The sequence below is a fragment of the Tiliqua scincoides genome, chromosome 3 (genome assembly GCF_035046505.1).
Source record: "Tiliqua scincoides isolate rTilSci1 chromosome 3, rTilSci1.hap2, whole genome shotgun sequence".
NCBI lineage: Eukaryota > Metazoa > Chordata > Lepidosauria > Squamata > Scincidae > Tiliqua > Tiliqua scincoides.
In genome coordinates, this window is record NC_089823.1 from 123,396,628 (window position 1) to 123,421,930 (window position 25,303).

Genomic DNA, 25,303 nt, shown 5'->3' on the forward strand with positions numbered 1-25,303 from the left:
AGAAGGCCAAGCAAAGTGCCACCAGAATGGTCTCAATCTGATGAACATGGAGCTCAACAAATGCTCCGGAAGGGTTTTGATAGAGTGTTGTTTTCAAAAGCGGGTCCCAGTGCTAAAAGGTTTGGGAACTACTGGTCTAAGGGAATCTTTTATATATGAATTTTTGATGCAGGCTTTTTATATCTGGTCTGATGCTCAAGTGTGCTTATACAAATTGCACTCAAAGAAAACATTTTAATTTTATACTGTAGCACTCACAGGAATCAAATGCAAAAACACCACGTAGGACAATGAGTGTGAGAGACAGACAGAGAATATAATTACTGAACATGATAGAAATGGAGGATGATGGGAGGGATCAAAGAAGAGCCTAAATTGAAACCAGAGTAGATGTCACAGCTCTTTCCAGAAAACCACACAAAAGACTGCTTCTATCACATGGGCACCAAAGCATTTTCATGCTCCGTGAACCAAACAGTAGGATCAAACTTTGAAATATTAAAGTTTTTGGAGAATTCAACCATGCCCATATCGAAACAGACTGGCCTGTGTCTAAGTGAGCGAGTGAGTATGCTTGGTAAAGAACAAGGAGGTCCCAGGCATTGGTTCAAGTGTAATTTTTGTTATTCAATATGGGTTGCGACACAAGCTTCTACAAGGACTTGCACATAACCATGACTAATGGATATCTTTGCCGGCCGTTCAGTTAGCTCCATCAACTCACTCAAGACACATTTTGAACAGATTATGTACTGCGGTACTTGGTAGACCATACATTAAACAAGAGACTTTGCTCTGAGGCTCTGCTTCCCACACTTCGCGGGGAAAAGGGAAAAAAGAACGGAAAGAACAAAACTCATAGAGTTCGACAGCTACTGAGGCAACACTTGCCATTTACATTATAAGCCCAAATATTTTTTTTTTGCAACACAACTATATATTAATTTAATAAAATACACAATATAGCTCTTATACACTCAACAATTTGGCTCAAATGCACTGAATCTGAATAAATCAATAAAAATATGTCATTTGATGTAAACACACTGAATCTTCTTACATTTGCACATTTAAATGATTTGTGTGGATTTGCATGGATGTCTGAAATGCTTGCACTCACTTGAGCTATCTTAGCGTCCACAAATGAATTACAAAAGGTGTTAATAATGTTAATTTGTCTCCTCTATTATCACCCATCAAAAGGTAATTATTACTTGTGATCTCATATTACGCCTCAGTTTAAAAATGTACTGCTAGCCTAGAGTTTTGCTGGACACTAAAGCCCCTTTCCCCTCTTCGTATCACGTGAGTTAGTTTATGCGTGCGCAGGACAAACATGGACTCTATCATTTTACACTTAACTTTTAATATGATATGAGCTGTGTTACTAATGACCAGGATAGTTTAATGCTATGGAATGGATTTTCAGGTTTCCAGTTGTTGTTATTGTTTTGTGTCTGTGTGTGTCTGTGTGTCAGATAACTTTATACAGAAATGGTTTTCACAAATGAGTGTTAATGGTTGGTGTAGCTTGGTCTACTACAAGAATGCTTGTTTGTTTATTACTTGGTTTCTGATTTCAGGATTTTCAGTAGAAGCCTGTAATGACTGCTGGAAACCAATCACATAACTATTCCACCCTGCTTTTTATGGGATCTACAGATAAAACAGTGAAGTCAACATCAACTATCAGTCTAAAGAAAGAGCAGGTTCCATTTGTCTTTTTTTTTCCCTTGTACCTTTCTATTAGATTGTCAAAGTGGCACCAATTTTTCCTTCCTTCCTTCCTTCCTTCCTTCCTTCCTTCCTTCCTTCCTTCCTTCCTTCCTTCCTTCCTTCCAACATACGTCACACTGTCCTAATGAAAGTTTGGTCAAAACGAAACCAGTGTTATCTGTGAAAAAGAAAGAGCTGTGAAAAGAACATATTTGTGGGCACTTCAGATGTTCACTAAAAGCCTTAAAGCAGCATTGGTCTTCGTTTATCCCTGTATAAATTTTAGAACCAGGGGATATATATTTTTTTTAATCAGCAGAAGCAAATAAATGCCAGGCTGTCTTTTGTTTTTGTTTTTCATTTTCTCACAGCCACAGGGTCGTTTCCCCGACAGTCCTGTAAAAGCTTGTCAATCTCTCGCACTACTTCTTCCGCATCCACCGATTCCCCCCCTAGTTCCCTGTTTGAACGGTCTATCTGCTCCAGCACAGAGTCCATCTCAGCAGAGTCTCGGCTCACCCGGGAATGTACCTCGGCAAAAACCCTAGCCATCTGATCTGATGCAATGAAGGCAGCGTCTCTGGACTGTTTACTAGGTGACAGATACTGACTGTCAGTGGTTGTCATGTACTGGCTGTTGGGCTCAGCCAAGGCTCCTGTTTTGATCTCACAACTATCCAGTGGTCCTTTTGTTGAGGCGCAAGGCTCAATACAGGTCTTGGTTGGGCTGTTTGATGCTGAGGGAACCTCTTGGAGGAGAGGACTCAGGGCACGTTTGGCTTTGAGATAAGGTTTCACATTGGCAATGAGAATAGTGTGCTCTCTCTTGTCTTTTCCAAATGTACAAAAAGTCTTTTTCCCAGTGGGGTTCACAGTTTCGTAAGTCTCAGTCTCAACATTCGCTTCCACTGTGGGGACAAAGAGATTTGTTCGATAATCTGCGTTTTCAGCCTGGTTGGCAGTGGGGAACTGAGGCATCCAGCATCTGTCAGAATGACCAAGCACTCGGCATTCATCTGTGCAATTAACACACTCCTCTTGTTCTGAGAAATAAACAAGAAACAACAATATTTTAAAGTCAACAATCAATTACATAAAACAGATTACAGCTTGTTCACTTGACTTCTTAATTATGAAAGAAATCATAATTAAAACATTTCAGGAGTATTGCATAACCCAAAAAGTTGAGATAGACCATTTATTTAGAACTATTCTCAAGGTACAATGGTGGCTGTTTAGTCCAAAGGAAGCAGGAGAGGGGTCATCAGGGAGTTTCTCTCTATAGAATTGAGCTTCAACTGTAAACTAACCTGCTGCAGAAAAGACTGCTGTTAGTCTTTGATCGGTTAAAACTGGGAAAACCACAAATAGTAGCTAAGAAACTCAAAAGGCATTATCAGCATTAACTCTTTTTCTTAGATCTAGTAACAGCTGACGTTATAGCAATACAAACACTTCATATAAATTAAGCAAGCTGAGTTTTCATCTCCGACACCTCCATTTGTTTGTAATTGTTATGTTGGATGGCAGTCATGTAATAAAAACTTTTTTTTCTCAGAAAGCTTTCACTTCCAGCTCAGAACAGAGGAACAGCATTTTCTGTCACTGTGCATTAAGTACAAGCTTGTCAAAAGATGCATAGTGCTGTTTTATTAGACATGAATATGGATCATGTAATTGGCTTTTTCTCCTTTTTTGTTTTGTTTTGGTGCAAGAACAGGAAAATTGATTTGCACAATATATACTATTAGGAAGACTGTCATCATTTTACATTTTCTTAAAACTGATAATGTTTCCAGTCAGAGTGCTTTCTTCTGTTTTCTCAAAGTGATGGCAAAAATAGTTAAGAAAGTGGATTTTCTTCTTGGTCATCATGTTACAAAAGGCCTAGCAAAAGAACTAGCAAAAGGTTAGTTTTTACTCTGATGATAATTGACTATTTGGTACGTGTGTATTTAGAGGTAGAGCATGAATAGTTGAGGGATCCCTGGGGATGTGTGCATGAATGAAACATATGCTTTGTTCAGACAGATAAATTGATCCACTCTGGGGTCCCCACTGATAGAGCCTGGGCCACCCAGTGTTAGGAGCAGTGGCAGATTTGACTCCCACCTCAAAGATGCCTTTTTCTCCACTGGACTAAAAGTATCCAATGAATCCGATGTATCCAATGAATCCCAAGTAGAGGGAAAGTAGAGGGTCTCCCAAGAGGCTCAACTGGAACAGGGAAAGGTTTTGCTTTCTCTGAATCATGACCCAGATTGCCACTTTGTCTCATTGGAATGCAATACTTTGTCTCATGGAATTCAATATGAACTCCATATTCAGAGTTCCAGAGAACCAGGCTGGCACCTATGTGCATAGCCCTTCCCTGGGTTCAGTTTGTTTCTCACATCAGAGCGTGATAGCACCCAGGAACTGGTTTTCTAAGAAACAGATATTAGATAAGGAGTACAATAACATAGTACAGGACACCTGCTATTTGCATAATTTGGGAAACCTGTAAGTGCCCATCAATCAAATGATAAAGTATGAACATGGAGCACAAATATTCCTCCTAAGGTGTGCTGAGTGTGGAACACTTCATCAGCTGTGTCGCAGCTCAACAGCATTTCCAGAGATCATACATCATTACTGGACTTCTGGGATGGCTTGGTTTGGTTTGGAACTGTGCAACTGCACAGCTTAAAGGGAAGAATGCTGATCACAAGAGAACATCACCACATCTAAGTCCAATTCATTTCAAGAGGAACATTATGCACGTACTTCTATCTCTCCTGCTGAAACCGAGGAACTAATAAGAGCTTAATTAAGCTCTGCACCTGCAGGGATGATGTCATGAAGACCAAAGCACAGAATGAGTTAAGGCTAGCAAGGCTATGCCAAAGAGAACAAATTGGGTTTTTTGGCTATGTCTGAAAAAAACAAAAAACAGGTAGGCCTGCTGCATAGAGAAGATGGAAAAGTAGTAACAATGACAGAGAGAAGGCAGAGCTGATCAATTCTTATTTTGCATCTGTCTTCTCCCACAAGGGAAAGGTGGCCAAACCTAAGAGTTGCACTAATGAAGACCTGGGGACACCACGACTCAGGATAAGTAAAGAGATGGTAAGGGAACACCTAGTTACTTTAAATGAATTTAAATCCCCAGGACCAGATGAACTGCACCCCAGGGTATTGAAGGAGCTCATGGATGTGATCTCAGAGCTACTGTCTGTAATCTTTCAGAGCTCATGGAGCTCGTGCTTTAAAGACTGTAGAAGAGCAAATGCCCCTATCTTTAAAAGAGAGAAAAAGGAAGATCCAGGAAATTACAGAGAAGTTAGCCTGGAAATTCCTGAAATGGTCCTAGAACAAATTATTAAGCAGAATGTGTATGAGTCTAAGTGCTCACAATAATGGGTTTGGGTTTGCCAAAAACAATTCAGGCCAGGCTAAGCTCATCTCCTGTTTTGATAGAGTGACTGGTCTGGTAGATTTCTATAACTTTCCAAGCTGGCTTACAGCAAAATCCCAAGCGTTCCGCTTAAATACAGCAACCGTGCACACTGTGGCAAACATGAAGTATGTTGCAACACCACAAAAGATAGAGGTGCAGGTGGGAAGGAGGTGCAGGTGGGAAGGCCAGTGCAAGCAAGAACATTTGCTGGAACAGGTAAGAGCTGCTCCCTGTAGTGCAGGGGCAGGGCAGGGGGGGAAGGGGGAATGGGGCAGGGACTGGGTGGGGATAGGAAGATCAGGTCCTGGAATGGGGTGAGATTGGCAGCAGCCCTCCGTGGGCTTGGAATCCTGACACGACTCAACTCAGACTTGCACCAGCAAATTAGCAGGCACAGGTCCATTGTGCAGGCTGGGGCTTTCCCCCAGGCAAGGGAACAAATGCCCCCTTACCTCCACGAAACCTTCAGCCTACCGAATTTCAGCACTGGCCTCACTACATAAGGGCTGATTAGGATTGGGCTGCCCATTCTTTCTAAGAGTAGACCTAAGAAGTGGGGCAGAGATAATTGGTCTTTGCCCTGACATGCAAGCTTTATAGGTTGAGGGAGTTTTTTCCCCATGTGGAAGTATTTAGAGATGTGAATCCCCAGTTGCATTATGAAGCAATACAGCCCAGACACAGGTTTGCCATCTCAGCAAGAATTATGCTGGAGAAAAATATATGAGAAAAAAAGAGTCTGTGTGATCAACTGGTCAATTTTAAATTGGTATAAAGCAGGGGTCTCCAAACCCCAGCCTGAGGGCCAGATGCAGCCCACAGCAAGCTTCAATTCAGCCTGCGGCAAGCTTCAGATCCCCTGAAAGCCTCTGGCCCACTCAACAGAATGCGACCAGAGCTGTGCTCTGATCATGTCCAGAGGGTGTTCTGAAGACTGGGGAGGCTGCATGCAGCTTCCCCAGCCCTTAAAAGGCCTGCTAAAAGCCTAAAAACATCACTTTGGTTTTCCTGAAAAACCGGAATTGACATTTTTGGGTTCTCTGAAGGCTTCTGAAAACTTTCTGACGCTTGGGTGGCCTTGACTCCTGGTGTTTTGTGTGATCTGCTGGTTCCGAGGTATTTGCTCCTGTACATGTAAGTAAGCTGGTTGTGGGTGGAGTGAAGGAGCGGGAGTCCATTTGAGTGTATGTTTTATTTCTGTGGTGTGTGTTGGTACTAGGAGAAATCTTAGAACTTTGAGCCCATTCATTCATTTAAGTTCCATCTCTAATGTATTTATTTAAATTTTATATTTAAAAAATTATTTCTTTTTTTTTTTGGCCCTTGACACTGTGCCAGACATTTGATGCAGCCTACTGGCCAAAAAGTTTGGAGACTCCTGGTGTAATGCATACATATGGATAGCATCTAAGCAATCTTCCCCAGTGTTCATGATTTAGCTTTTTAAAGAAAGGGTCATCTAACTCTGCTGTTCCTTTGCATGTGTTACTCTTCCTGTGTTTTGGATCATTGTTGGATTTGGGCAGGGGTAGTGTTAAGAGACAGCCAAGTTAGGCACTGGCCAAGGCCTCATATCCCTCAGAGGGACTAGCAAGCCAGACAAGCCCTATTCTCTTTAGTACCAGTGGCAGTGTCCAGTGCACGATCAGGAAGTGGTTTTGGACCCCATGGGGAGGGCAGTGACTTTCTGCTGAAATAATCATATCCATCTGTTCTGAAGCTGCAACTTTGTCTTGACTCTCTTGCATCAATTTAATGTTTTTGGTGTCAAGAATGTTGTTAGCTACTCCGCATTATCCAAAAGGAAAGTGGACCATATATTTTTAAAAATAATAACAAACGTATCTATTCTGACAACATGGAATTTTAGACCCATTTTCAGTGCATGCAACCAACACTGACCAACACAGAGACAAACACAACTTTCTGTTGCTACCTTTGGCTGGGATCCAATGAGCACCCACGCAGATGGTTGGTTTCTTTTTCTTTGAACAGCATGCCACAACAGCATGAAAGTACCTGCAGTTTCTAATCCAATATACATCCTGACCATATGAAATTATATGTATACAGGTGGCCTGCAGTACCCTTGGATTTGAATACCTGAGGGTTATGAACCCGCAAGGTGGGCCATCTGTAGCCCTCTGAACCCGGCTGGAGTACAGCCAGTTTGGAGGCCCTTCTGAGGCCTTCAGAGGGCTGAAAAGCACATCTTCCAGTTTTCAGCCAAAAACCAGAAGTTGTGGTTTGCTTCAGTCAGGCTTGGAGTGCTTGCTGCCCTCCAAAATTGGTGGATTCCAATATCTGCAGATTTCAGTATCCGCTCGTTTTCTGGGAACAGAACCCTTATGGATAATGAGGACTGCCCTCTACTCACAACTTTACTATACATATACCACACAGCTAGTCTATTGCTATCAGTCTGGTTCTGCATCTGCAACTTCCGGGGCAACTTCAAAGTTGCCTGACTTTAAAATATTCAAAGGAAAGCAGCCAACGAGACAAACAAAACCACAAGAGGCTGGGAGTGAAATGGAAAGCAGAAACCACCTTTTAACCTTGCTTGAGGAATGTCTGACATTTTTCTTCTCCTTCCAAAATAGCACACTAGATCTCCAGACAACAGAAAACTAGTGAAATTGCCCTTCAACAAACTTCAAAAAGTTTTACCAAAGCAATGAGGTGACCCTCATGCTCAAATGAGGTCATGACCCTCATGACCAAATGCTCAAGGTATTTTAGCATTTGAAGCACAACATTCAAATGGCATCCCCTTGATTCTTAACTAAGGGTCAACATCAACATCAGTGTGCCCACAACTGCATGTGATAAAAAAAACTTCATGGGTGTGTGGGAAGACAGTGTATGCAGAGGGGGACTTTGGATTTGTTCAAGAAGCAAATCCCCTTCTCAAGTAGTAATTGGTCTCTGAAGTGGTCACTTTCTCAAACTGCCATTCTGAAAAGTCGGTTTTCAGCTTAAAAACGGCACACAAGGAAAGAACAAATCCCTATATGGCCTGGTATTGCACCTCTCCCTGTAGCTAATGTCTACAAAAAAAAAGTGCTTCTAGTTGAAAACATGGCTTTATCATACACATTTGTGTGCGCATGTAGTTTGACATGTAGGGGAACAATCTACTGGGATATTTGCCTGTGCATGGCCCACCAAAATGAATAGGAGCTATTCAAGAGAACTTTTATTCCTTTTAGGGTGTGTCTGAGGCCCAGTCCTATCCTGGAGATATGCCAGAGTATCTGCACATTTGCTGGGGCAACAACAGGCCCACCAGTGTAGAAATCTGCCTGCTGAAGAATGCACTGAGGATGCTGACGCAACACTGGGAAAACTCAGTGCCAACACAGCTCAGATGTCACTCAGATGCCAGAGTAACTCTGCCATGGAGAGGCCAAAAGACAGAGGAGACTGGGACATGACATAGGAGGGATGCAGGAGGAATGCATGAGGAATGAGGAGGAGCCAACACAGACTATATCCATACTCCTCTTCTGACAATGGACACGTCCCTGACACCAGAAAAATGCTATACCAATGACAAAGCTGGAATAGGTAGTAGTGACTCCATAAGGAACAATGAGGAAGAGAAACATACTAGAAAATTGCACTTCCTGCCACCCCCGCCCCATTCACTCTCCCATGGCGGAGCATAGGATACAGCCTACGTTTGGCAGCTCACCACACTACAGCCGCTCCAGTACTAAAGGCCCTGCCAGGGAGACTGCAGCTCAGATGAGGACATGCATGGTATGGAGCTATACTTCTCTGGTCCCTCAAAGGGAAACTTTGATGATGGGAACGATGAAACGGCACTTGGTGCACAAGAGCAGCACAAACAACCTCTCATCCTTCACAACATGTATGGCAAGATTGTTAACAAACTTGTCTTTTCAGAATTCGTATTACAGGTATTCTGCCCCAGAAGGACTCCACAGACAGACATCTGAGGAACCTCTACCTCACCACCCCAACAGAGGAAGCAAGCACAAAGCATCCTACGCAGGTAAGAAAAGGGGAGGGGGAGGAAACTCCATGGCGCAATGTATTGATGCTGCATCTCTGCCTCACGTCTCTACCCCCCATACCCCCCAAACCTTTTGGATTATCACGTGTCTCTACGATCAGTTGTGTTGCTTAACCATCCCTTCATTTTGCAACAGCTAAGAGTATTTGCTCCATTTTGGTGAATGCCTGATGTTCTATCAATTGCTACTGCTGGTCGAACACTCATTAGAAAACCTTCTGGTTTTCAGGACTGCACCATTGCCGCAAGGGCCTGAACCTCTGCAGTCACCCAGTAACACAGAAAGCTAATTCCCCAAGTCACTATGCTCTCACCTCCTACAGGGCATAACTGTATGCACACTTTGGTAGCCACACTCTCCCACACAAACTCCAAGTATGCATCTCAAGTCACAGAGCAAGTGTGACTGAGGCTGTTGTCAAGTCCCTGTTACTTTCTCTGGGTTTCGGCTTGATCTTCACAGGCAGTTGTTCCAAAGGCAAAGACGCTTTGTAGACCCCAAGGGAAGCACACAACCTGCCTGCAGTGACCAATGTGAGCCCAGCTGCTGCTTGGTGAGGTTGCATCCTCACTCCATGACTTCTTGGACTCAGGGGGGTGGTGGTTTTTGATTATCACAAGCCCCCTGTTTTTTGCTGCCATCATATATGGTAAGCAGCGGCAGGGGAACTGGGGGGGAGGCAGCATATTGACAGCCATGCTGGAAGGTGTCAGGGTTGCAACAAAGGGCATAGAGCGGGTGTGGCCACCTACATGGGCTGTGCAGTAGGCATCTTGTGTAACATGTCAGCCCTGTGACTGACTCACACAATGCTCCCTCTGATAGGTCTATGTTTTACAGCCTCCTAGCCAGGTGTGCCTGTTTGCCGTGGTGCAAAATGTTAAATGCTGATGGGGTGCTCTTTGTGGGTTCTAGACCCTCTTCTCTCTCCTCTTTTGTCCCTGGAAAATGGGTGCTTCTGGTCAGTCATGCGAAAGGTGAGCAACTTGCCAGTTAGGTTCCTTGGCTGGACTTGAACCTGTCCCCACAGACATTTAAACCCTTGCCATGGAGAAGTTTGTGTGTTTGTTTCACATGGCTGTCCACTTCCAAAGGACCTATCTTTCTACCTGTGTGCTGCACTGCTCAAATGGTATTCCTTGAGTGTACGTAATTATATGTGTAGGATGAGGGAATGTGAACCCTGGGTACTGAGGTTGCTAGTAATTCTTTGCTTTTGACCCTTTGCTGCTGATGCCACTGTGACTCCTATAGGAGGTAGGAGTGGCCTCCTTGTGTTATGTTGTGTGTGTTTGTGCAACACGTCCTTGGGGCTTCTCCCCATGGCTGAGATGGTGCCTGCTGCTGTGCTGCTCATTCCTAGTGGCTGGCAAGAGGATGCACTCTCACATAATACCAGAACCAGGGGACATCCACTAAAATTGAGTGTTGGGCGGGTTAGGACAGACAAAAGAAAATATTTCTTTACTCAGCGTGTGGTCGGTCTGTGGAACTCCTTGCCACAGGATGTGGTGATGGCGTCTAGCCTGGACGCCTTTAAAAGGGGATTGGACTAGTTTCTGGAGGAAAAATCCATTATGGGGTACAAGCCATGATGTGTATGTGCAACCTCCTGATTTTAGAAATGGGTTATGTCAGAATGCCAGATGCAGGGGAGGGCACCAGGATGAGGTCTCTTGTTATCTGGTGTGCTCCCTGGGGCATTTGGTGGGCCGCTGTGAGATACAGGAAGCTGGACTAGATGGGCCTATGGCCTGATCCAGTGGGGCTGTTCTCATGTTCCCTGTGTTGGGTGCCCATTGGCCAACCTGCCCCTGCACCCTGCTCAGTTCACTCTGGCGGTGCTTCGCTGGCTGCCAGTGTTGGGGCTGATTGGATGCAGTGATTGGCTCCTTGGACAACACATTGATGACACACAGATGTCACACTGATGACATAGTGGTGACATGCCAATGGCACAGCAGTGATGCACCCCATCATGACACTATTATGTGGATAATGGGCTATGTTGGTGTTTCCTGTAGGTGGGAGTGTTACTGGGAATGGCTGTGCCAGAATTGGTTTGCCAGGACAGGCTTGGCATCTGGACTCTGTTGCGCCAGTGTCACTGTGCTGACAGTGTGGGATTGCCAGGATGAGCTTAGGATATAATGGGCATTGCACCGTCGCCTGTGGAATGACAACGCAGTGTTCAAATAGGATTGGGCCATACTGCACAACTCCTATAGGCCCACTACAGGAAGTGATCCATGTGACAACCACCTACTCCCCTGCTTTTCTCAGAATTATATAGATATAGATATAAAATATCTCTCTATATGGTTTATATTTATGCTTGCCGTATTGACCAACCTTCCGTTTTAGCTACCTGGGATTCCGAGCTCCAACTGAATTAAATATGAAGCAAAAAAGAGAAAGGAGAGGGGTTTTATGAGGAAATAAGCACACATTGACCTTGAAGGGAAAACCCACCTCCTTGCAGCACTGTAATGAAAAAAAGAACAAAACAAAAAACATCAGCTGCTTTCTTTCCCCCCCCTGCATCCCTCTTTTATGTCACATCATAGAAAGCAGATTTGAAGTATTGATTATCATATATTATAGGCTGCTCACTTCACCATTAGCCTGCAATTTTGACTTGCTGCAGCCAGCGGACAGGGGAAAGAAAATCGAAGAGGTACTTTTGTACTAGCAGCAAAAACTATAAACACGAAGTGAACTATCACCGCCCATGGCTAAATTAGTATTTATGAGAAAGTGGAATCAATGTAAAGGTAAAAATAAATATATAAAATGGACCCACACCTTACATTGTGCAGCAAAACACACTGGCAGGGTGCTCTGCCCTCTCCGTCTTGATCGCCACTCAGGCCTACCTGCCTCCTGTTGAAAATAAACCCTTAACAGTCCAAGTGTGTACAATAAACAGCAGCAGCCTCGAGGCGTTTCTCAGTCTCTGGAGGCTCCAGGGTAAACAATCAGAAGCGCTTTGTGTGCGTTAGGGAGAACAAATCCGAAAATAGATGCGAAAAATTAGCAGCCATAGAAGAAAAAGGAAACAAGTTACCTTGTTGCCATTAACCATGGCTGGCAAGTTGTAGCAAGAAAAAAGAGAGCAGAGACAAGACAACGGTAGTAGAAGACAGGATGACAAGACGGAGGCTGCACCCCGTAAAATGTAATGCTGTACTAATTACACGCAGACAGGCAGCCCTCTCTGCAGCACAGCGAACATTAAAAAATGAAAGTTACAGGATAAGAACACTACAATTGCAGTCACTGAACACTAAAATACACGCAGCAAAGAAACGGACACATCCAATACTCAGAGAATAATGTTGAAAAGAAATGAGGTACAGTTATATGAGGTCTTTATATGCAAATTCGTTTATCTGCAAGGGGCAGAATTGCTACCTTTTCTTGTTATTTGCGTCTCTGTTCTCATCTGCTATGCAGAGATTTTCTGGAACTTTTGGCAATTCCTGCTGCATTCTGTTGGCTTCCTGAGGGTCTCTGCTGGATTCTTCTGATGGCAGCAAAGATAGCTCTTCACCCCCAGGGTACTGATTGCACCTAACCCAGTTAATCCCATTGGATCAATGGTTCGTTATCTGCAAATTTGCTATCCATTAGGGTTTCCAGGAACCTAACCCTAGCATATAATGAGAACTGATTGTATAGTGTAGAGAGAACAGTGGCTACCAATAATGATTTGGTACAATGCAAATTATTTTTATTTCAAAAGGTTTTTAATATGTATGTTACAACTTCTGTTTTTTTCTGGATCAATAGGAGTTCAGCTTAATGTACTGTTTATAAGACACAGCTGAATTCAACAAGATGTTTTCTCTGTGTGATACATGGGTTTTGTGACAATTTTCCTTCTAATCTTTTGGTTCAATTGTAGCCCACACTCCCCTGTAGATTCACTGCAAGTGACAGCCTGCTAAAAGAGAGTAGTGGACAAAATGCCAAAATTAACTTCCTTCAGTCTGGAAAAAAGTTAGAATAATGCGCAGTTAGATATAAGGCACAGTGTTGTTACTGCCACCAATGGTATGTAGTATGCAGTCAATGCTCACACCACTCCAGCCATAGTAGAACAGTGAGATTATGTAAGAGAGGATAACCATATAATCTATCCCACATCAGGATTGCCTCTCGCCAGCGCGATATTGGCATGGGAAGTCAGCGTGTAAGTGATCTATGATCTCTATGTTCAAATATTACTGAAGTGGCCTGGGAATGAGCCACAGTGATTTTATGTATTTATTAATGAGAGAATGGAGCCTAAAAATGCCTTTCTCTCTGTTATCACCTATGTTATCTAGCATATGCACAGTCTAGCTAACTGTACTGTAAGTGTACATCCTTACGAAAGAGTGAAAATGGTCAAAATCCAAAGGAATGCTCAACGAGCTCAGGGGTGCTTCAGAAGCTCTTTCTCAAACAGGCACCCTGCTTGCTACACGGCAATCCACTTTTGACCCTGAAGGAGAACTCACTAAAGAAGTGAGTGATATGGCCTGGTACATATGTGTCTGATGTTCAAAGGAAGAGAGTCAAAAATCCCACTGGGTGTTTCTAAATCCCATTGGGTGTTTCTTAGCCCTTGGGTAGCTTAAACTAAGTCCCAGTACATTTATTTATTCCATGATAAATGGAATAAATGATTGAAGAATTTATCTTTAGTGTCTTTTTCTGAAAGCCAAATTAGGTGACACTCTGTATCTCTTTCTTTGCATTGTATTACCTAACACAAACCATGAGCAATTTTATGTTGTCATGTTGTGTGGCTTCCTGTCCCCACCTCATATCAAGCAGTGGGGATGATGCACAATGTGGTGGCATCATATCAACACTGTGTTAGTTAGTTAGTTAGTTAGTTAGTTAGTTAGTTAGTATAAGGAAGAGAGTGTGATCTGATACTGAAGTATCAGAAGTATCAGAAGCAAGATGTGTCTCTAATGTAAACCACATGTTGAGAGTACGTGGGCCCTCAATATCTGTGGGGGGTCTGTTCCAGAACTTCTGCGGATACCAAAAAGCTTACATTTAAAAAAGCAAACACAACATTTACTTGAAAAACAATGACGCACAGTCAATCAGTTAACCCCCCCCCATCAACAAGTCAAACAGAACTAAGCACATGGAATAATACAATCCCAAATGCCTTGTGAAAAAGCCAGGTCTGCTTGGGACCAGTGATGTAGCATTTGACACCCGGGGCCCACAAATTGTTGTTACCCCATATGACATAATTAATTAATTTTTCAAGTGATGTCATGGTTGGAAGTGACATCAACAAGAAAATTTAAAATAAATAATTATATAATTATAAATAATTAAATTAAATTAAAAGTGGGACTTATTACTCCTGAGTAATCATGAATAGGATCATGCTTTTAGGTTATGTGCATTTTTATGTGGCTATGTGTATGTCTAAGGTGGAAGTTTAAAATTTGCACTGGTGAATCTGCACTTAATCTGTGAACTAGATGTAGGGAAATGTGGAAAAGAAAAAAATTCAATTTTCTTGAATTAGGTAGACTTTGTTTATTTCTTCCGTTTAAGTGATATGTTGTCAATTTCTACATTTTTCATAATGCATTTCTAAGAAAGATATTAAAAGGAAGCAATATGCCTAAACAATCAACTGCACTGTCAATCCAGATAATGTTATTGTCAATAGTTCTGACAGTTTCGTTTATCACTGCTGAAACTGAATAAGAAGACCTTCTAAAACTGAAATGGAAAAGTGACTTTTTTTAAAGGGAAGCTATTGTCTCTGCTAAAAGATATCATAGCCTGAAAGAGCTCCTTTATTTACAAGGTATATAAGGGAGGAGGGAGGCGTGGAGTGTGGAATAACAGTTTCTCTGATATGTCCTAAGCCCCAAGGATACAGGATTTGCTTGATGAGAACAATCAGTTCAAGTACTTCTTCTAATGTCGAATTCATCTTTAATTACAATTGATCTTGACATAAATAAGCAGAGATAAACAAATAGAGTTCTATCTAAGTTCAAGCTCAGTATTATTAAACAGAGCTGTCTGGAATCTGCATATTTACATTGGCCAAGTGCTTTTATTTTTCAGTTGGGCAAAGCAATTAGGAAGGTTAGATTAGAAAACTGATTGGCAATAAATCCAGAACTGATGACTTTTTGTTGGTGCTGCTTCTGCTGTTGTGTAAAGCTTTCCATTCCTGTAAGGGTTGGCTCAGTCCATTTTTGTGCCTGAAGCAATACATCCCCACTTACTTCTGAACAGGGACAATCCAGCAGGATGTTTTCTAGTACAAAATGCACAAGCTTGGATTGTGCCCATGACGGGGTGTCTGTTTTCCACAATGCAACTCTTGATATTCAGAATTACTTCAACTTGTGAGACATTGCCTTGGTTCCTGTCATGTCTGTTCTGCCAAATCCCAAGCCAGTCTCTGCCTGGAGAATTATGCCCACATTTAGCTAATTAGCACCCCTTTTCACCCAAGAATGACCCTGGTTCTGCCCTGCAGTCCTGCTGGACCCCACCTCCAGGGTAGCTCGCCTGTTCAACCTGCAGAGGTCCTCTCTCCTGCCAGCAGCCTCCCGCCACTACAGCAGACCCTTGGTCCTCAGCAGTTCTTGGGTACAGCAGCCACATGCCAGTGTCTCCAGCAGTCTGTTCCAACAGTCTCCAAAGTCCATTTACCATCAATTCTTTAATCCAGTCTGTCCTTCCTCAAGCTTTCCTCCTTCTGCAACCCACAAACCCTTCCTGCCTCAGGTGCTCCTTATATCCCTGAGGGCCCTATTGCCTTCAAGTGGCTGCAGCTGTGCAGCACACTCTGCTGGATGCCCAGACCTTAACCTTAAAGGGGCCAATGCTGACACCACATCTACCTCCTTGCCAGATCTTCCAAGATTCCAATACAGTGTCTCTCCCACCCCCACCCCTGCAAAGTCCCAAGTGTGAGTTTGTGAGTGAATGAGTACTCATGCACACATTTCTAACTCAATACCACAAACTTTGGTTTCTGACTTCCAAACTTTTAGGCAGGAGGGCCACATCATCTCTCTAACACTGTGTCGGGGGCCAGGAATAAAAAAGAATTAATTTACATTACAAATTTAAATAAATTTACATACATTTACATAAATGAATATATTAGAGATGGAACTTGTATGAAGAACTTGTATCCAAGAATGAAGATCTTGCAATAGCTCAAGGCCTATAAAAAGCCTTGCACAAAGCAAGGCCAGTCTTTCCTTCAAGCCACTGCTGCATCATAGATATGAAACAGCAAGCAGTGGAGGGAGCCCTCATCCCACAGCTCATGTGAGAGGTTGAACAGTTGCCCTCATGCTGAGAGCAGTTGCGTCAGGCCAGCAACTTGCTGGGCACCAGCAAGTCTCTGGAGGGCCAGAGGTTCACTGGAGACAGGGGGATCCCTGCAGGCTGGATTGGGAGTCCCCAAGGGTTGGGGTTTGGGTGCCCCTGATATATACCAATGGGATCTGAGACCAAGGTGGAAAAGAAAATGTCACCTAGTGTGCACCAGCAATGAAAAAGGTGAATTCCATATCAAGGATTGTTAAGAAAAGGATTTAAAACAAAACAGCCAGTACCGCAATGCCATGTTACTATTTACTTGATGCTGCTGCCCTCACTGGAACAGTTCTGATTGTCTCATCTTTTTTACACGCAGAAAAGGGCAACAAAACCGATCAGGAAGCTGGACCACATTTTCTATGAGGAAGAGTAAATTATCTGACAATACAATCCTTTCCATGACTACCTGTATTCAATGGGGCTTGCTCCTGGGAAAGCATGTACCTGAGGGTCTGTATTTAGACCAGCAATTTTCAACCACTCTGCCTTGGTGCATTGGTGTGCCATGAATGGTCTCTTGGTAAACCTCAGGAGTTTGGGAGAGGGTCATTTAGTATTAGGGCCACTGGGGGAATGTGAGCCCCCCCCCCAACAGTGCATTGTACCTTGTCAACTGTCAAAAAACTGATGGTTTGCCTTGACAATTTTGGTGCTTTGTCTGTATGCTGTAAAATGAAAAAAGGTTGAAAATTGCTGATTTAGACAATAGGCACCTAAGGGAGACATGGTGGCAGTTTATAAAATTATTTATGGTTTGGGAATGGAGGACAGAGAATTTGTCTTCCTTGATCCCAATACCAGAATTCAGGAAACGGATGGGTAAGATATTCAGGACAGACGAAAGAAAGCTGGAATTCCAGAGGCATGTGGAGGAGTAACTGGGAGAGAACGGCAGCAAAAAACAAAAAACAAGGTGGGGAAAGGCATCCTTTTTCCACCCAACATGACATGCTTTAAATAACTCCCTCCCCAAATGGTTATCCAATCAAAATAGAACAAAACTTTGGAATGGTTTTCAGTTGTTAAAACACATTAGTTTGCAATGTTTGATCAGGCTGCTATGCACACCAACTCAATCTGGAGAATAGAAAATCTAACATGAAAAGGATATGCATTATTTCAAAGGCAAGGAATAGATGAAGGGATAGTAGTTTGAGAGGTCAACCCTGAGCTCCCGGGGCGTATGGCTGTGGCAGCACTGAAAACTGTTGCTGCTGCATCCTGCGCACCCACGGCAGCTGTGGGCGGCACCTTGGGGGAAGGGGACTATTGTCCCCTTCCCCAGGTAAAGTAAGTAGCCCTGCAATCGTGAGGTAAGAGCCTTCATGTCAGATGCCGAGCCTGACACGGGGGGGGGGGGCTTAGGATCTGGTGGAGTGTTGCTCCACCGGTCCCGCTTCCCTCCTTCCCTGCTCTCTCCCCCTGGCATCCGTCCCCCACCCTCTCCCTGCCTTCCACCTCCCTGCCCATTCCCCACCCTCCGCCCGCCTCCCCGTCCCCAGTACGCCTCCCCCCTGCCTCCCCCACCCCCGCTTTCCTCTCTGCTGCTCAATGGTCTGTGCTCAACCGAGCAGTGGAGGCTGGGTGCCTGCCCGGTGCTAGTCCAGTGCTGAGCTAGCACAGGCGCTCACCTGGCATTAGGGCCCACAAATGTGCTTTATGGCACTTTGCAACAGTGCGCGCTAGCAGTAAGCCGATGCGCTGAGCTCAGGATTGGGCTCTAATTCCTGGTCCTTTCACAGATGAGATGGACCACAAAAACATGCAGGCCAGAGTGGTTCAGCTTCCATCCCACTGAATAGCCTTTGTACATAAACCGTTTCTCTAAAATCCAAGGATCTGGTCAAAAAGGACCCTGCGAATGAACCTCCACATGGTCAAAAGTCCTGGTGACTCTGATAGCCGCTACAGCCACAATGTCTAGCCTTGTTACAGCATTCTTCCTTCCACTCACCTTCCATCAGGACCTGACTTCTTGCAGCAACAGAAACAAGAAAGTATTTGCAAATACCTCTTTGACACTGCAAAAAGAAGCTGGGCATTGATGGAGATGATGAGCAAATATGTAAACAGCAGTAAGACAGGCTGTAAGGGGATTCTCTGAGGGTGGCTGTAGCAGCAGTCAATTCTGACAGCTTCTGTAATCAGCAGAAGTTTCTCACCACACTGAAGTCATACTTTTGTATGAACTGGGACATAGCTTGCAGTTAGAGCATTAAAGTTGTACTTGACATATTTGTAAAATTCAAGAAAAAGAAAACACGGTTGTTACCTGGAAATTTTCCTTCCTTACAGCGGGCCGGTCCACAGATCCCAACAATGGGTCTTTGGCCTCTCCCTTGCTGTTCTGGAGGAAAATCGGACCTGTGAGTTACAGAGCAGGAAACACCTTCCATGACATTCTTCCCACCCCTCACCCAACATCCCCAGCTAATTTATAAATGATGATGGTCAAAATCCATTATCTAAGCCAGTGGTATTTATTTATTTACTGCATTTTTAACCTACCGTTCTCCCCTTAAGGGGGTCCAAAGTATTTTAAGTCATATGTCTGGTACCACTTGGGCCCTGTCTGCACTGAAATGTGGACCCAAACTCTTAAAGTGCATTTGGTAATTTCATAAATATTGTAAACACTTTTATTTTTAGAAAACTGAGTATCAAATTTTGGGATAATTTGAAAAAAATTACTACTGAAAAATTACATTACAGAAAAAATGTGCATGTCAATACTCAGATTTGGATGAGAAAATAGTATTTCAAAAAGTCTGATTTTCAGCAACAAAAGTACTGACTTTAAATTTCAATTCTTGAATTTTCATAATTTTAAATGTAATTATTTGGACATAAGGAAATTGCCAAATTTAACTGGAATAAAATTGAATTTCAGTTATTTATCAAACTCATTATTTCAAACAGAACATCTCTCCCACCATACCTTTCACTACAGTATATTTCACATCCATTCAGAATGTTTACATATTTATTGAAAACATTTTAATCCTGCTTTTACATTCCATATGGGTGGCTAACCAAAAAAAGAATAAAACAATAGCTGATGACAGCAAATCAACAACACAAAAAAACAGCAGCCAACTCAAACAGAAAAGAGCAACATACAAAATCTATTACCTATAAAATTAATGGAAATTGATACAAGCAGACAAATTGATACAAACAAAAGTAAGAATATGCTTTTGCTTGTTTTACACGCTCGCTCCCAATTTGGCCCTGTCAGCTCCATACGTAAGAAGAGATATCAGCATTATGAAAGCTCAGATTCCTTTCCTTTGGTAAGCTACAGAAATCACAAGAGCAAGGTAAAAATAATAGTGAAATTCTATGCATATCTACTCAGAAGGAAGCCCAACTGATTTCAAGGATACTTAGCACCCAATCCTATCAAACTTTCCAGTGCTGATGTAACTGCAGTGCAGCCCCAAGGAAAGGTAACAAATTTTCCCTAACCTTGAGAAAGCCTCCATGACTGCCCCCCACCCTGCTGAATGTAGTATATACCCTGTTGCATCAATGCTGGGAACCTGGATAGGATTGGGCCTGTACTCCTACATACTAGGAGTATGTAGGACTATGCACACCTACATACATAGGTCTGGCTCAGTTGGTAGAGCTGCCGCCTTGTATGCCTGAAGATCTGAGGCTGCCAGTTCGAAAGAACCGGAAGTACCCCAGAACTGACGACACGCTGATATACTGATGAGCTGACCCTCGGTGGCAGAGAGGAGTTGCTGTCAAGTGGAGCATGGGAGGCGAAGGGCCAGAGAGAGAGGCCAGCTGGAACGAGGAGTTCTAGGAAAGACTAGAACTATTCAATTGTAAAAATCCCTACGGGGAACCGCCTTCCTATGTAAACCGCCTTGGATTAAAGTCTGAGGAGAAATCTGATGACCAAAGAAAGGCGGTATATAAATACTTGTATAAATAAAATAAATAAATACTAAGTACAGTGGATCCTCTTTATCCACAAATTTAGGGTCTGTGGATTTCATCCACCTTGGGTTCCAGACCTGCAGTTGAGAATCCACTGAGGACCTCCCGGGCGTGTTCCATTGTGATTGGGAGGCTTTCTGAGACCCATAGTGGAGCCGCAGAACAGCTCTAGGTGCAACTAGAATGAGTTTCCATTAGCGTTCAGAGGCCCACTGTTGGTGACAGCTGTTGGTCGACAGCTCATTGATTTAATTATCCCATGGGTTTCAGTATCCATGTGGGATCTGAAAATGGATCCTCTACAGATACTGAAGTCGGATCTGAATGCTTAGGACTGCAGCTTTAATCTAAGGCAGTGGTTCTCACTCCTTTAGTGGACCCACTTTTTAGAATGAGAATCTGTCAGGACCTAACCAAAGTGATGTCATGTGACATCATCAAGCAGGAAAATTTTTAACAATCCTAGGCTGCAATCTTACCCACACTTACCCAGGAGTTAGTCCCATTGACTATCATTGTTAAAAGCATCTTCATAGTAACCTGTTAAATGTACAGATATGTGACATTTCCCCAAATGCAGTCACTTACCAGGGTAGAATCAAGTCTGTTAAAAATAAAATATTGAAAGGAATGGGGACCCACCTGAAATTGTTCACGACCCATCTAGTGGGTCCCAACCCACAGTTTGAGAAACACTGATCTAAGGGCATAGTCATATGACCAGACAGGAAGTGAATGACACAGTGGGATGTGATGAGGAAACAGATTTAGGAGTAGCAGATGGGCCCCTTTATCTGGCTCCTTTCTTAAGGTCTCTTTAAAGAGAACAGATAGTGTAGTGGTCACTGCTAATTCCTACCATGACCTGCACCCTCCCACTTCATTCAGTCAGCCCTGCATATGACTAATCTTCAATGTGTTAATCAACACAAGTCTGACTTCCTCCATGCCAGTTCACATGCCAAGTACTGAATTGGCATGTGAACAGAATGGAACTCTACTTGCCCGGGGTGGGTGGGAATACAGTGAATAAATTGGGTTGAACCAGGATGTATAACATCTTGATTTCTGTACTGGAAATGCACAATATCCCTCCAAGAGATAGGGTGTGAACAGTGGCCCCTTGCTCTGGCAGGCAAGCATAGGGCTCTAACTAACAGTGGATATGCTGCACAGCTGCAGCCACTAGAGACAACCAGATCATTAAAAGATAAAAGCAGCACCTGATGAAGGGAAAGTTTGGTGGGTAGTAGGAGGAAAGCTGGAAGGAATTAATACTGATGGATTAATAGACTGAGGAACTAATGACTACTAGATCTGCTGACTGACTAATGGACACATGGGTGAATGGACTTCTGAGGACTACTGGAATGGGGATTGCTGGAGACTGGTGTGTGGTGGCCATGCCCAAGACCTGCTGAGGATCAAGGTGTTGCTGTAGTGGCTGGAGAGGATGCAGGCAGGAGAGGAGAGGAAGGAGGACCTCTGCAGGTTGAACTGGTGAGCTACCCTGGTGGTAGGGTCCAGCAGTGCTGCAGGGCAGAGCTAGGGTCATTGTTGGGGAACAAAGGGAGCTAATAAGCTAAAAGTGAGCATAGGTTCTTTAGCTTGCCCTGGGAATTTGGCAAAACAATTTCTACCTGATTTAAATGCATTCACATATTCTCTTCAGTGCAAGGACATCAACTGAGGAAAAAGAAATGCAAATGAAGTATAGCAGGGGTGTCCAAAGTTTTTGGCAGGAGGGCCACATAGTCTCTCTGACACTATGTTGGGGGCTGGGGGAAAAATTAATTTACATTTAAAATTTGAATAAAATTACATAAGTTTACATAAATGAATATATTAAAGATGAACTTGTATGAATGAATGAAGGTCTTGCAATAGCTCAAGACCTATAAAAGGCCTTGCATAAAGCAAGTCTGGCCTTTTTTTTGCTGCTGCCACTGTATCACAGACTTGGAACAACAAGCAGTGGAGAGAGCCCTCATTCCACAGCTCACGCGAGAGGTCAAACAGTTGCCCTCACCCTGACAGCAGTTGCGTCGGGCCAGTGTGGGCTCCAACAATTCTCCAGAGGCTCATTGGAGACTGGGGGCTCCCTGAGGGCCACACTGAGAGGCCTTGAGGGCTACAAGCGGCGCCAGGGTTTGGGCACCCCTGAAGTATAGGTAAGATGTAAAAAGAGCAGGGTCAAGAATTCATCATTTGGAAATCTTAGAGCCAAACTAGCTATCCAAACACATGCCATTGTGATGTACTTCCATTCTTTTCTTCCTTTTTAGCTAATAACAGTAACAACCATTTGGGAGGAAGACCCCAGTCAGAACAGGGTTAATGGGGAGAGCTACTGTTCCCCCATATGCCATTTGCAAGCTGAAGTAGTGCTGCTTTGTGCTTTCTCAAACTGGCACTGCAATAGCAAAACACCACTATACTGGGAACATTTCTTTTTTCAGGATAAAAACAGAATGGGAAGGGAGAATTACTCTTTTCCCTCCCTGCATGTCCTAACCTGAGTTTTCCACCAACATGGCTATCAGTCAAAAAGTGACACTTCCAGTTGGAAACATGTCTCAATATCATGAGTTTGAGCATATTTCTAGCTTGGCCCTGAAAGTATTTGGAAATGTTTAATAATAAAATAATTGGTACACCTAGATGCTGTAAACTCTGAGTGGTGTCCCAATTTGTCAGGCAAGGGCCCTTAGCAGCATTGCTACTAATGATCCTTTAACCCAGAGGTGCACAAACCCCTGCCTGGGGGCTGCTTGCAGGACTCCCAATCTGGCCTGTGGAGAGCCCCTAGTCTCTAATGAGCCTCTGGCCCTCTGGAGACATGCTGGAGCTTGCACTGGCCCAGTGCAACTGCTCTCAGGTTGAGGGTGACTGTCTGACCTCTTGCATGAGCTGTGGGATGAGGGCTCCCTCCACTGCCTGCTGTTTCATGTCTCTGATGCAGCAGCAACAGCAGCAGTGAAGGAAAGGCTGGTCTTGCTTTGTGTAAGGCCTTTTATAGGCCTTGAGCTGTTGCAAAACCTTCATTCATATAAGTTCTGTTTCTAATATATTCATTTATGTAAATGAATAATGTAAATTTAAATGTAAATTTATTCAAGTTTGAAATGTAAGTTAATTTTTTTATTCCTGGTCCCCAAAGCACTGTCAGAAAGATGATGTGGCCCTCCTGCCAAAAAGTTTGGACACCCCTGCTTTAACCAGAAACACCATAATTTGAAACTGGTACATGCCCCAAAACAGGTGTTCTGCCAGTGTTGCAGCCCTTTTAGCCCATACTCGATAGTGTACTTGCTGTAGAAACAAGGAATTGTGATGTGTAGTGCATTACTGTTATTTTGGTTAGTTATATTATATGGTTAGTTGTAATGTGATCAGTGCTCATCTAATTCATTTGTTAAAAAGGTTTACTGATTAACATTTTAGTGATTATGGTTCAGGTGTTCAATTATTTTGCCTAAATCTTTGTAGGTCTGGTATGCGATGGGGTAGGGTCAGAAACTGAGTGGAACATGTGGTACTGTGCAGCTCACTTCCATGCATGTTTATTTGGAAGTAAGTACCACTGTGTTTGGTGGGGTCTGCTCCATAGTGAGTGTGCTGAGGGCCACAGACTTGCTAGGGGCCTCACTCTGCCTCTCTGCCTCACTCATCAATAAGACAAATAATACTAGCCTCCCCTTTCAGGTTTGTTGCTAAAGAGTTACTGAAATAATGCATATAGGGTGCTTTCAGTGTAAGGAGAAAGTTTCTTGCAATACAGAACATTTGCTGATGATGTGCAAATGCTCTGTGGAAATACTCAGAGGCACCATTCTCCTGAACGGCCAAAACAGTTCAGCCAAGCTCCACTGCCTAGTGTAAGTTTTTGAAATGACCTCTATTGCCTGGCTTACAGTTCTAGAATAAAAGTTCTTGCCAAGGTGATTGGAATTTTAAAAGACAAATAGAATAGCAGAACAACCACCACTCTGGGTTTAATTTCTTTTTAGACCATCACCACTAACATTCATGAGCTAAAGGTCCTCAAAATGAATGAGGTATCAGAGGCTTTCTCTGTATCTTTTGGGAAATTTTATGACCTAAAGAAAGAGCTAATAACCAGTGTGTGGCTTTTGCTTATTATTATTATTATTATTATTATTATTATTATTAACGGTATTTATATACTGCTTTTCAACTAAGAGTTCACAAAGCGGTTTACAGAGAAAAATCAAATAACTAATGGCTCCCTGTCCCAAAAGGGCTCACAATCTAAAAAGATGCAAATGAATACCAGCAGACAGCCACTAGAACAGACAGTGCTGGGGTGAGGTGGGCCAGTTACTCTCCCCCTGCTAAAAAAAAAGGAGCACCCACTTGAAAAAGTGCCTCTTACCCAATTAGCAGATAGCTTACTTTTGGCTATCTCCCAGGACCAAACAGAACAAATTATTAATTGCACTTTTAAAAAGAATTGTGCTTGGTTTTCAGGCTACAAAAGACCAGTCACACACATGGCACAATCCTGGTATCCTTTGGTCCAGATACACTGGGTGGTCTGTACATCTGGGCTAACACTGGTATAAACATAGATGTGACCCTATAAATTGTTATTTAGGAACAAGGTCAAGTGAAGTCAATAGGACTTCTGAATAAATGTGCATTAAGGTCAAACTGACTACTTGTTTTAAAAGAATGAATTCAATAGAACTCTTGTAGAACAGCCCACTTCCCTTTGCAAGGAAAATAAAGACCAGAGTGTACACCTATTGTATCA

At 43.2% G+C, this 25,303-nt stretch overlaps 1 protein-coding gene across 1 annotated transcript in view; it reads right to left on the reverse strand.

Moving 5' to 3' along the window:
* Window positions 1-1,904: 1,904 nt before the first annotated feature.
* The window catches only part of PCDH17 (protocadherin 17), a 207,046-nt gene continuing 183,647 nt past the window's right edge, over window positions 1,905-25,303 (reverse strand). Inside the window, exon 4 of the mRNA XM_066621360.1 lies at window positions 1,905-2,759. Coding sequence (XP_066477457.1) covers window positions 2,074-2,759 — 686 coding nt within the window. The 3' untranslated portion in view covers window positions 1,905-2,073. The remainder of the gene's footprint in view (window positions 2,760-25,303) is intronic.